Source organism: Hyalella azteca, unplaced genomic scaffold, assembly GCF_000764305.2.
Source record: "Hyalella azteca isolate HAZT.00-mixed unplaced genomic scaffold, Hazt_2.0.2 contig7133, whole genome shotgun sequence".
In the NCBI taxonomy this organism is placed as follows: domain Eukaryota; kingdom Metazoa; phylum Arthropoda; class Malacostraca; order Amphipoda; family Hyalellidae; genus Hyalella; species Hyalella azteca.
The window spans coordinates 190314-202415 of record NW_025937263.1 but is presented as its reverse complement, the minus strand read 5'-3'; the positions used below and the strand labels follow the sequence as shown (position 1 = coordinate 202415).

The 12102-nt window shown below is 36.3% G+C and overlaps 1 protein-coding gene across 1 annotated transcript in view; it reads left to right on the top strand.

The window, feature by feature from the left end:
* The window catches only part of LOC108679220 (sodium channel protein 60E), a 49322-nt gene that overhangs the window by 24106 nt on the left and 13114 nt on the right, over positions 1-12102 (top strand). The window contains exons 18-24 of the mRNA XM_047881137.1: positions 1860-2014; positions 2529-2662; positions 3306-3499; positions 4856-4891; positions 7354-7556; positions 8128-8400; positions 8608-8827. Coding sequence (XP_047737093.1) covers positions 1860-2014; positions 2529-2662; positions 3306-3499; positions 4856-4891; positions 7354-7556; positions 8128-8400; positions 8608-8827 — 1215 coding nt within the window. The remainder of the gene's footprint in view (positions 1-1859; positions 2015-2528; positions 2663-3305; positions 3500-4855; positions 4892-7353; positions 7557-8127; positions 8401-8607; positions 8828-12102) is intronic.

Here is a 12102-nt window from a genome sequence, read left to right as displayed (position 1 = left end):
TTTGCATCTATATTTACCGACCTGTTTCAAAAACGGTAATTTTTCATGTTTTTCTGGAACCAGTTGGAAATTTCGTTACAAATTTGCATTCTAATTCTTTTTACTAAAATATCCTTCGGATTACTTTAAAAAGTACCTACCTATCTTGCTTGAAGTCGACTTCAGACGCGCCTCACAAAAACGTGCGCTGAATGAGCAATCAAGTCTTTTTTCATTTTTATGCATTCAGAAATGCATGTCGATACATTTTGTGCCTCTTTTGTACACATTTTATTTCTTTTGTTTGGAAATTTTTTTTAAATTTTAGCCCTAGTTCTTGTCATGCCTAATTTTTCTCCCAAAGCTAGTAAATTCGTTGGTTGATTTGACAGACAATTATTGTCTGCTTTATATTTTTATTTACTTTTACCTCTTCACAAAATCATAGCTTTCTGATTTAAGAACATTTCAAAGTTATTTTCTTCCAAAATACTGTGTATCCCTTTTTTATAATCTTATTTAAGTTTTTACGTATTTTATCTTTCAAATATTTTTTTTGATAATTTTCATGAAATCTAAATTTTCCGCCCCTCCTCGAAAACCGGAACTGAGAGGCTAAACCCCCCAGTAACTCCACCATTACAGACTAGCTGCTTCCACACGGCGCCTCAATGCTCGACAAGTTGGGCTTTAGGACCAATGCTCATTAGTAGTTTATAATTAACTCGCTTCAATTATAATTAAACAACTACACCCATAAAAATAGATGATTTGCACATGAGCTCAATTTATTGAGCTTATCTTGTAAGGTTCTTCGACTTTAATCGGGATTTTAACTTTCCTTGAAATACCTAATAATATTATTCAGCTTTATCGTTAATTCCTTTTTAATAACTGACTTGGATTAGTTATTTTTATCATTTATTACCATTTAACGTTTAAAATCATTTTTGTTTTACAGTCACAGTCGTAATTGATTGCTCAATCCAATGAAGCTAAAGAATTTCCAAAAAAATAGAGGATACAGAATACGTTACCTGCGCAATGTGGAAATTACAACCTGGTTGTGAGAGTAGATGTGAATATTATGGTATAAAGAATGAACGTATTTCCAGAAAAGTAATTATCAAATGTAAGATGAACCCAGTAATATTTCTTCTTCATCGACCTCGGACTGAAACGTGGTTTTTCTCAGGACCAATTTTTCACCACTACTTTGCGTTGAATTCAGTTTTGTGAATCTTAAAATCACGTGGTACGGGTTTGAACTCGTGGTGTTTATTAAACAATTTTTTTTATTTCTGATTTTATTTTGTGTGTGTGCACATAGTTCTTGTTTGAATTGGTCTTTGCTTACATATGGCAGTTTTTGCATTGTCTTTGCTCTCTCTGAGAGATGAAATATTTTTCTAAATTGATACTTGCATCAAGAAGTGTGATGAAACAAATAATCCTTGCGGCCAATGTGGGATAATTGGCCGAGTTTTCTTATAAAATAATTGGAAAACTCAATTTTGATTCAACATCGAAGTTTTTGATCACTATGCGATTCTTCTAAACTTCGCTCTTTATCTAAAAAACTGTCGTCAACCGTCAAAAGAATAATGGATTAAATTTCATGAAATTTGTCAACTTACTATACAATTTTTAGATTTTAAACATCAAACCATTGCATTTCTATATCTTATGTCATTCCTGACAAAAAAAAAGAAACAGAAATAAACCGAAGCCAAATCATTCCCTACCGCATAACTCGATCGGGGAGTCCTCGACAATCTCAATTTCAATGAAAAAGTCGGTATCTCATTTAATGCCCTGAGATGTGCGAAAGGGAACTCCTCTTGTAACTTCTCTGATTATCCTTTGATTCCGCTGTCCAGTATGAAGGTGGAGTTCTCGAGATGTTCCTTACGGACTCGCAGAAGAACTATTACACGGCCATGAAGAAGCTTGGCCGCAAGAAGCCCCAGAAAGTCATTCGGCGCCCGCAACATCAATACCATGCCATTTTCTACGACATCGCTGTGTCCAGGAGGTGAACCATCAAATGAATTTCCGAAACTTACTCAGTCATGACTTACAATCAATAATAATTTACGTTTAATAACTTTCTCTGATTACAGAACATTTGACCTAATTTGTTTAGAATTTAATTAATTAAACTATATACGTACATTTTTATGATTACTATACAAGTTAGTTTGTTATAAGCTGCCAGTGCAAATTAGTTATAAACTGCGTTATAAAGTACTACGTTAAATCGCTTCTACTACTTTAAAACTGTAGTTATCGAATACGTAATATCTATTTAAATAAGTGTTCAAACTTCGATTAATAATCAAATATTTGACTTGAGTTTGTTCTTTATACACACTGAAGCTAAGCTCTGCTCTGTTCGCATAACTTAATTATTTGCATATGCATCACCAGATTAGATTTATTAATTGAAAATATGATGTGTCAGTATTATCGCTCATGATTATTTGTTTGTTCAGAGATTTGTTTATCTTCGCATTAAACTCGCTGCAACAACTCTCTCTTTCACCTAGATTCGAAATTTCGATCTTCGTCCTGATCTTCCTGAACATGGTGTCGATGGCCATCGAGCACCACCACCAGTCACGCACCGTATCCTTCACTCTGGAGGTCTTCAACGCGCTCTTCACCACTATTTTTGGGCTAGGTAAATACGGCTCCAATATTCTGAGGTCCGTAATGCTGAATTAATGCTACACCACCATGTTTTGGCTAGGTAAATACGGCTCCAATATTCCGAGGTCCGTAATGCTGAATTAATGCTACACCACCATGTTTTGGCTAGGTAAATACAGCTCCAATATTCCGAGGTCCGTAATACTGAATTAATGCTACACCACCATGTTTTGGACTAGGTAAATACGGCTCCAATATTCCGAGGTCCGTAATGCTGAATTAATGCTACACCACCATATTTTGGCTAGGTAAATACAGCTCTAATATTCAGAGGTTCGTAATACTGAATTAATGCTACACCACCATATTTTGGCTTGGTAAATACAGCTCTAATATTCCGAGGTTCGTAATACTGAATTAATGCTACACCACCATATATTGCCTAGGTAAATACAGCTCCAATATTAAATAAATACAGCTCCAAATACATATCAGTATTTAAATATTCTGTCTCAATTTATACCACATTGCAGATTGGCTGATATGTTAGACTAAGCATTTGCAAAACTGTTTACAAAAAAATTGTTTAAAGTGTCGTAATAAGCACCATTATATTGGCTTCTAATGTGTTTTATAGCCTCAAATTACGATCCTCTCTTGAAACAAATTCACAGAGGCCATCGTGAAGATCATAGGCCTACGTCATCACTACTTCACCGTCCCTTGGAACCTCTTTGACTTTATCCTCGTGTTTGCATCCATCACCGGCATCCTCCTGCAAGATGTCCTCACGAATTTTCCCATCAGTCCAACTTTGCTACGAGTCGTCAGGGTCTTCAGGATAGGAAGAATCCTCAGACTCATCAAAGTAAGCCTGGAAATTAATGACTATGTAAAATTAATGCAAAGTTGTTTACATGTTCTAATCTGGAATTTTCTTTCACGCCGAAGCCCGTAACTTGTAAATTCATGCTCTCTCTGCAACTTTGGTGAAGGTAACCTGAGTTTAAGATTTCTTCAAATTTGAAATTTATGCTACTTTGTTGATAATAACCTCTTCGGTCGCTTGATTTGTAGTCAATTTCAGACGCTTCATTTCTGTTCTATTAGAATTTCTGTCATATTATCTAAGAGCTGCTTTTTCATCTCGAGTGCCTTTGCATCTGCATTTACCCCCAAATCCTCGTGCACAGGGCTACACTTGATTCCGCGTTTGGCAGGCATTTTCAGAAACATTTGAACATCATTTGAAATTGCCGGTTTCTCTGATGCAATGGTTCGGTAATTGCATGTTTTCCTAAAGTGATTGTTAATTTATCATAGTAATTAAAAATTGTTTTACTTGGCTGCAAAGCTTAACTTCTCGCGATTCTTATCTTACCATTCCTAGCTGGCAAATATGCTCACCATAAAGATTCTCGAAAGAAGAGAACAGGAAATTTTATCAGGTTTGGTTCTATTTTCAATTGTAATATGCCTTACAGAAGGCGCCACAAAACATTGAACATTCTGAGACATATCTTCTTCGTGTGCAAAGCATTCACATCCGAAAATAGTCTCTATTTTACTTGGAAAGTTAGCGCTTCAAGTTATAACTGATGCTATAAATTTAACTTTTCTCACCGTTACTGTGAACGCTGCAGTATTGCGTCTCGATAAATTTTCTTAGATCTTGACGAGCTTTGCTGCATCGAAGAGCCTAATGACCGAGCTTCTTCTCATTTCTATTTCATTAAGTTGACCTCATGATATTCCATGGTATATCTCTTCCTTCATGGGCTGTTAAATGGCACTAAGCTCTGGTATAATAATTCATTCGTTATTGGCTGGCTCTTTGTACGTACGTTTTTTTTTTCTTTTTTTTTTTTTTTTTTTTTGTCTGTGAATTTCGCGCACTGTTTTAAGCTGGGCATTGATTTGAAACCGGTGAAAAGGTCATCATTTATTCCTTTGAGTGACATTAATATTTTTATCTACTATGATTTGAGGTCAAAATTTTGCATCCAACTTGCATCAGTAACTCCGGGTTCAAATCATTGCTGAAATATGACTGCATTTGACATGACTGGTGTTCGTGTGCGGTGATGCCGGACAGTTCCTTCTGAAACTTTAAGGCGTGTTATGTGCGGCCAAGTGTATTATAAACAGGCTGCTCATAATACGGCTTAAATTTTCACTGGAATGGAGAGTGCATTGTGCTAACTGAGTGATAATCTCGTTGCAGCCTACAGTGAACGGCAAGAACTCGTTCTTCGGACAGGTACAAAGAGACTTCTGCACTTTTCACAACTGCACCCCTCTTAGCCCGCCCGTTATAAGACTATTTGCTCTTTTTTACTCTCATTGGACTCTTGTAATTTACTGTAACTTGTAATTTTTAGTATTGGATATTTTTGCTGAACTAGTTAAGTTATTCATCCGTTTTTTATGGGATTGAGCCATACTATTCCTTACCCTTGTTCATATATAATCGTTGATAATTCATTAGGAATTATAACTTATGTTACTCAATTCTTCGGAAAACTGTACAAAATTATTCATCGCGTGTATCTCATAATTCAGTTTCAATAATTGTATGCACAAATACTCGTATTCGCAATTCAAAAAGTATTGTGTCAAATTCTTGCATATCACATGGTCAATTGGCTATATAGTTAGAAGGATTTTCGGAAATAGCGACGTCTGAAGAACTGACTTGAATGTGTTCTACGAAACAGCATCGATACATGATAAAATTTGTCAAAAACAATAAATTGCTTGCTATAGTTGCTATACCCTTAAAAATGAACGCCACAAGTTAACGCAAAAGCTGAATTTTCATTGGCGTTTATGCCATTCATATACCAGTTTTTTCGAGGGTAAATCAAAAAATTCAAATTACGGTAACTGTGTGGGCTTGTGGTGTTCAGTATTGTCCACAAATTACCAAGTGATGACTTTAAACGCATGAACAAATAATACGGATGCACTCACATATAAGGAAGGTCGACCGTTGAAAGCTTGACTCATACGTCTCAAGGAACGTATATATATATAAAATAATTGTTTACCTCCACACCATACGTGCAATATTATATCTATAATAATACATATATGTATAATGTGTGTTCACACTGAGGGCACTTCAAGTAATGAATTCACTCAACTCAATGTATTCACGCGTTTGACGGTCGGTTTTCTGTGATGAATTACTATAATTAATTAACTGTAAGCTACTTTCCGATGTCTTCGAACGAATTCATCTTTGAAGGGTAAACGCACTTCATAAGCGATTGTGTGTTAACTTTCCTCCAGTATACCTGTTTCGTTTTTAAGCGTTTCATTATGATATTGTGTATGAAAATTGTCCTGTTTATGTTTCGTAATTGCGTTCGAACACTAAATACATTGTATAGACCAGTCTTTGTTAGTATATAATTATAATAGAGAGATAAAAGTTTGACTTCATATTTGTGCTATAAACTTGACATGTTTTTCTTGGTTTCAGGAAGATCTTAGGTAACTACGTGTTAGTTGCCGTTACTTATTCTCCATAGAGCAGAAGCGCTGTAGTCTTAGTAAATACCGAAGTAATAAATGAGCGCCTTACATTAGCCTGAGCCTGTTCGTTGCTGTTTTGGTTTAGATCTCAATTGCTTGCATTTCGTTCCAAGCAGACGAAGCCATGAAATGCAATCCCGTTTCTAGTAATAACAGTGCTTTTTATACTAGCAAACGTCTAGAGTTTAGACGGTTTTTGTAGCGTTGTTCCGCTTCTTCTTAGAATATCGAATACATTGCTGAGTAAATGTGATGCGACAATGTAAAACTACGAAAGAACTACGAATAATCATCTTTCTTGAATTCTAATTTTTAGGTTGTACGTCGAAGGAATATTTTTGTCATAATGTTAGCTACCAAAATTTTTGCATGGTTAATTAATTCATTGTAATTCACTGGAGTCCTTGTGTGGTGGCACCGAATTCATGGTTCCTACAGCACGATTCTTGTTCCCTTTACGAACTTGAGGTATCGCTTATCGGCACTTCAATCGATTATTATGCATAACATTGACTGTGTTCGCTGATGTGTCTCCCAATATGAACGTCTTGTTGCACAATCTCTGTGTTTCGTCCATACACAATTAGTTCAAAAGTTGTTCAGTTCGCCCTGTGTTTAATTGCAGAAAAACTGTCGCTTCAACACTCAGCAGATCAGCACTTATTATGAGACGCGAGTTCTCTGTACAATACAATGATATTTTCTGTCACGGAATAACTTCAGCCACCACTCGATTTCACATAAATTCAACGTATGAATATGCAAGAATTTGTGTTTTTGTCTCGGTTAGAATTGTCAAGTGAAGTCTCGCTGTACAAATACTTAGAATTTGGAAATAATTCATGATGGAATAAATCCCCTAACAGTCATAGTTAGTCTAAGGTCCGCAATAATAAGTTCCTTTTTCTATTAAAAGTAGTCAATATCCTAAAATTTCAACAACCGCATTACCTCATCAAAGCAATCATGTTCATTGCGAAAATTTGAATTGGAGCCCGAAAACACCTAAAATTATTCTGTCCTCTCGTTAGCCAACAATTAACCTTCCATTTGTCAAAGAAGAAACGCATTTAGCGAAGAATAGTTAGCTAGTTTTTATTATTCCATTTGAAAAAGTCTGTTATCCTAATTACCTTCATATAATTTAAATTATTTTTCTAATACTCACGTTATTCATTTCAGGCGGCGAAAGGCATTCGGAAATTACTGTTTGCCTTGATTGTCTCCTTGCCCGCTCTGTTTAACATCGGTGCTCTGCTCTTCCTGATCACGTTCATCTACGCCATCATCGGCATGGCTGTGTTTGGTCACGTCAGGAGAAGAGGAGCGCTCGACGATCTCGTCAACTTCGAGACTTTCGGCAGCAGTATGATGCTCCTCTTCAGGTGATCTTTGACTCGAAAAAATACTTTGCGTCGCAGTATGGTTGATGATCCTCTTCAGGTGAACTTTGACTCGTTAAAAACTTTCGGCAGCAATATTTGATGGTTCTCTTCAGGCTAATATTCACTCATAAGAGACTTTCGGCAGCAGTATGATGCTTCACTTCAGGTTGATATTCATTCGTAAAAGACTTTCGGCAGCAGTATGGTGCTTCTCTTTAGGTTAGTATTCACTAGAAAGACTGTCGGCAGCAGTATGGTGCGTCTCTGCAGAGGAATTCTACAGCGCAACTTTTTATTTGATGAACTTTTCATCTTGATTGAATAAAGTTAACATTTAACAGATCGATGACGATTGCCTGCTGATCAAATTACTCTTCAAATGGTATGAAGTTTATTTTCACCGAGTTACTAGACTTTATTCAAAAGCTCACTTGCGGTGCGAACATCTTGGAACAGCTCACGGATGTTAAATAATATCTACAAGAATTGCTTTTTTGTGAGCCGTTCCGCTCATCTTCAATGTTAATGTATCCATTAAAAATAGGAACTTACCGCGTTATATTGTTGTCAGACTGATAACGTCGGCGGGCTGGAACGACGTCTTGGACCCGTTGATGACGCAGCCGCCACACTGCGATCCTGACTACCGCATGCAGCCTAATGGCGACTGCGGCCATCCTGTCATCGCCATCGCATTCTTCGTATCTTTCATCATCATCAACTTCATGATCGTCATTAACATGTACATTGCTGTCATCCTCGAGAACTTCAACCAAGCGCACAAAGAAGAAGAAATCGGTATTGTGGAAGATGATTTAGAAATGTTCTACGTGCGATGGTCCAAGTGAGTTTAATTTATCGAAAGTTTTACGTGTAAAAAACGTATATGATGCATTTTTTATAATCCATAAGTCTACCATAATATCATAAATTGGTATTGCTTTCAAAGATTGCCTTAGGTGGTGGCCTCAAAGTTTCCTTCAGCTCGAGCCTTTGAATTTCCAAACGTATTTCTGAATCTTGGCGTCTGAATGATTTTCGCCACGTGCAGATACGACCCTCATGCAACGCAGTTCATCAACTTCAACCAACTCTCGGACTTCATCGCCAGCCTGGACAGTCCCTTCAGCATACCCAAGCCCAACACCGTAGCCCTCGTCTCCTTTGATCTTCCAATCGCGAAAGGCGACAAAATCCACTGCCTCGACATCCTCCATGCTCTCACTAAACATGTCCTCGGACATGTCGAAGAAACCGAAGAATTTAAAAGGGTACGTAATTTGAATCTTGCCCTAATTATAAGGTACTATTCTGGGTCATAAGAAATGTTTGGGTGTACTTTCATAATACTTTACTGGGACGAATGTAGTGTTTAAGTAACTCAATTTGTTTGTACATCTGTTTAAAATGACGAGTATATTTTTTATAGCTCTTTACAAACAAGTTAAGGCATTGGTTATTGAACGCTACTATTCCTTTCCTGTTTATTTTTGTTTTAAAGATATTGGGTTGTCGATATGTACAGAAAAGCAAGGCTGGTTGAAATGTGGTAATTGGTTAATTATAATATATGAATGTTTTTATGGCTAGATACCCTGTTCTTGGATTTCTAGTAGATTTTCAGTCAAAACTTTTGTTGACTTTTTTCCTCAAATCTTCCACATTAATATATTAAATTCTGGTAACGCAAGTTAAATAATTGATACAAAATGACTATATACTAACAACACCGCCTTCCGATGAGCCCTTACATTCCCCACTTGTGTTTCTGAGGTCAATTTTTATTACCTGTACCGTGTACAAGTCATTTTCAATCGTGAAGACTTCCTACCGATTTTTATGTACTGATGTTATCGTTTGAACAAGCATTTAATGAGAAAATTTGCCCTTACACCATTCTTCCTGAAAACGAGTTTTCTAATCAAAATGACTAATTTGTATCGTGGATATTCTGATTCTCATCCCCTTCACTGACCAGATTTGATGTTGTTTCATAGTTGCGTATTGAGGAAAGTGCAATGAAGAGCGTAATTTGCATGTTAAAATCCCAGTTCGTGTGGAAGTAATATAGCAAATGCAGTCAGTGTGTGTCAACTTTTTCAGTGTCGTGAACTCATTTATTTTCCCTCTAACTGTCCACTGCGAAAGATCAACTATTTTTCAACGAGTTTCGTACGTCGGTGGTTCAGAATTTCTTGTTGAGATATGATTATGTCGTCGGAATATCTGCTCGTACGCTTGCCCACGAAGTCGTGTGTAAATCTACCTGTCGAATTTTCTGCAAGTCCCATTCCGATATATTTTTACATTATCCTGCCTAATTCTGAATCAGCTTCTCGCATGCGTGCGAACTAAATCTTTTGGAATAACAACGAAACTCTTTAAGCTGATATCGCGTTCCGTTGTAACTGAATCACCTTCTGACATCTTGGTTGCCAAAGTTCCTGATACCAGGATTTGCACGGTCAATGAAAATTAATCGTCCTGTTTATATTGACTAAAATAAATGCATTTTTGAAAAATAAACAATACTCGAAATTCCCCAACTTTCTCTTTTCATAAATTGATAAAATCAATGAATGAAAATGCTTGAATCTCTTGAATCCATCTAGATTCAGGTTGCTTAAATGCAACATGCAAACCATCTAAACCTCTGCACCAGTTCTTTAATTCTCTCTTCACTGTAAAAAAATTAGACCAGTTCCTTCACTGGTCGCTAAATACATGCCTCAAAAACAATTCTTTTGTCATTCATCTTTTTGTTAACCTTTATGCATCACTTTCTTGCGAGTTCTCGCGCTCTTCTCCCTTACAAGCTCGAACTTTACTACGAGTGATTTTATCAAGTTATTTCTTCGCCATATGCCCATATTGTAGGTCATCAAGACGACGAAAAAGTCTAGCACTATGTGAGTGAGGTATGCAAACATGTCCCATCAAACCTGTAGGTAATAATTTAGGTCATCGGCATATTATGAACTTGAAATCGAGTGAATTATTATATGTTTTATAGTTTTTTATTATCAACTTAATGTTTAGTTGCTGTTTTAGTTTTTCCCCGTATATATCAAACTTCTTTCATATTTTTTATTTTTAAACTGACTCCTAAGGTCAAATTTTTATCCCTGTACTTGTGGAATCCCATGCCATAAATCAAAAATGAATTTGCATCCCATACACCAATGAAATTTATTTTTTCATCCAAGATCAAAAGTTTTTGCTTGACACATCTTTTTATTGTACCCTTATTTTATAAATTCATCACCCCCAAGTTCATCAGTGACGGTACATCATATTGCAGAGAGATTCTTCGAATCAATTTCATTTATTCGACAAACGGTTGCCAGCATGAGTCGAATAGTAGACTTTCCATTACCATTAATCATCGCTGTTGTCTTCCTAACAAAAATGTATACGAAAATACATGTTCACCATGGAAGAAACTTCGCACCATTCGTTCTAGGTCCATCTTTGAGAAAGTCTTATGACAATATTTCTCAAGTTTTATTACCTGTTATATGTTATCTTCTAATCCAACCTGCTTATTACCATACAGGAACATAATCGTCCAGAACTGTGCCATAGGCATTGGTTATACAATTGAGAATGAGAGAAAGAACATTGTTGAGAATAATGCCTATTGTTTGAAAGATCAAAGCGCGAAGCTCTTTTCAGCGTTGAATATTATTATATTGAAAAGAATTTCGATTGCTTACGAAAAAAGAGCCTATATCGAATCTAAATGATTAATACCATTTTATGTTCTGATATTGTGCCAATTAGATTAAATATGCCTACCCCATTCAATAAATCAACAATAGTCCCCCATTCAATTTGATAACGTACGAGTTAGGTTGAACACAATAGGAAACCTTTTCAGCTACTAAATTTTGTATTCAGTAAGTGTTGTGGTACTTGATTCGCAGATTCGGTGTTGTTGACGATTTTACATGTGCAGTCTAACAGGGAATTTCCTCAATGGCATTGCGGACGAGTGCATTTTAACTCTGGTAAAATAATTTATTCTTCTATATATTATCCTACAATGTCGAGACACTGCAGGCTATCCTATAAAGTCTCCCGTGCACTCACCTAAACCTCTAACACGTCCAACACTCGAGTGGTTACTGTCGCCTGCCTGAAGCTCTCTAAAACCTCGAGCGAGCCTATCCACGACCATTGATGTTGTTCGCTTCCGAATTGAATTAAGTTCGGCATTAAATCAAAATTAAATAACGTGACGTGAGTCCGTGAGCTGCAATTAGTGGTTCATTTAAAAAAAAATCGATGAAAATTCGTCTCAGTTTTGAACAGACGTTTTGGCTTTTAACGATATGGATGCAATCTGATCAGGTTAAGTCATTCAAAATTTTGTGTTAGCGAACAATCAATAATGGATATCCTCGACTTCCTAATGCCGATCATAACCACAAACTAGTAAAAGACCTAACCATTTATTGCGTTATACTCTTAACTCTACACGTTTTTTACTAAGCTTGCATGCTTACGTAAATAATATTTGTAAACCTAACGGCCAAAAACAGCT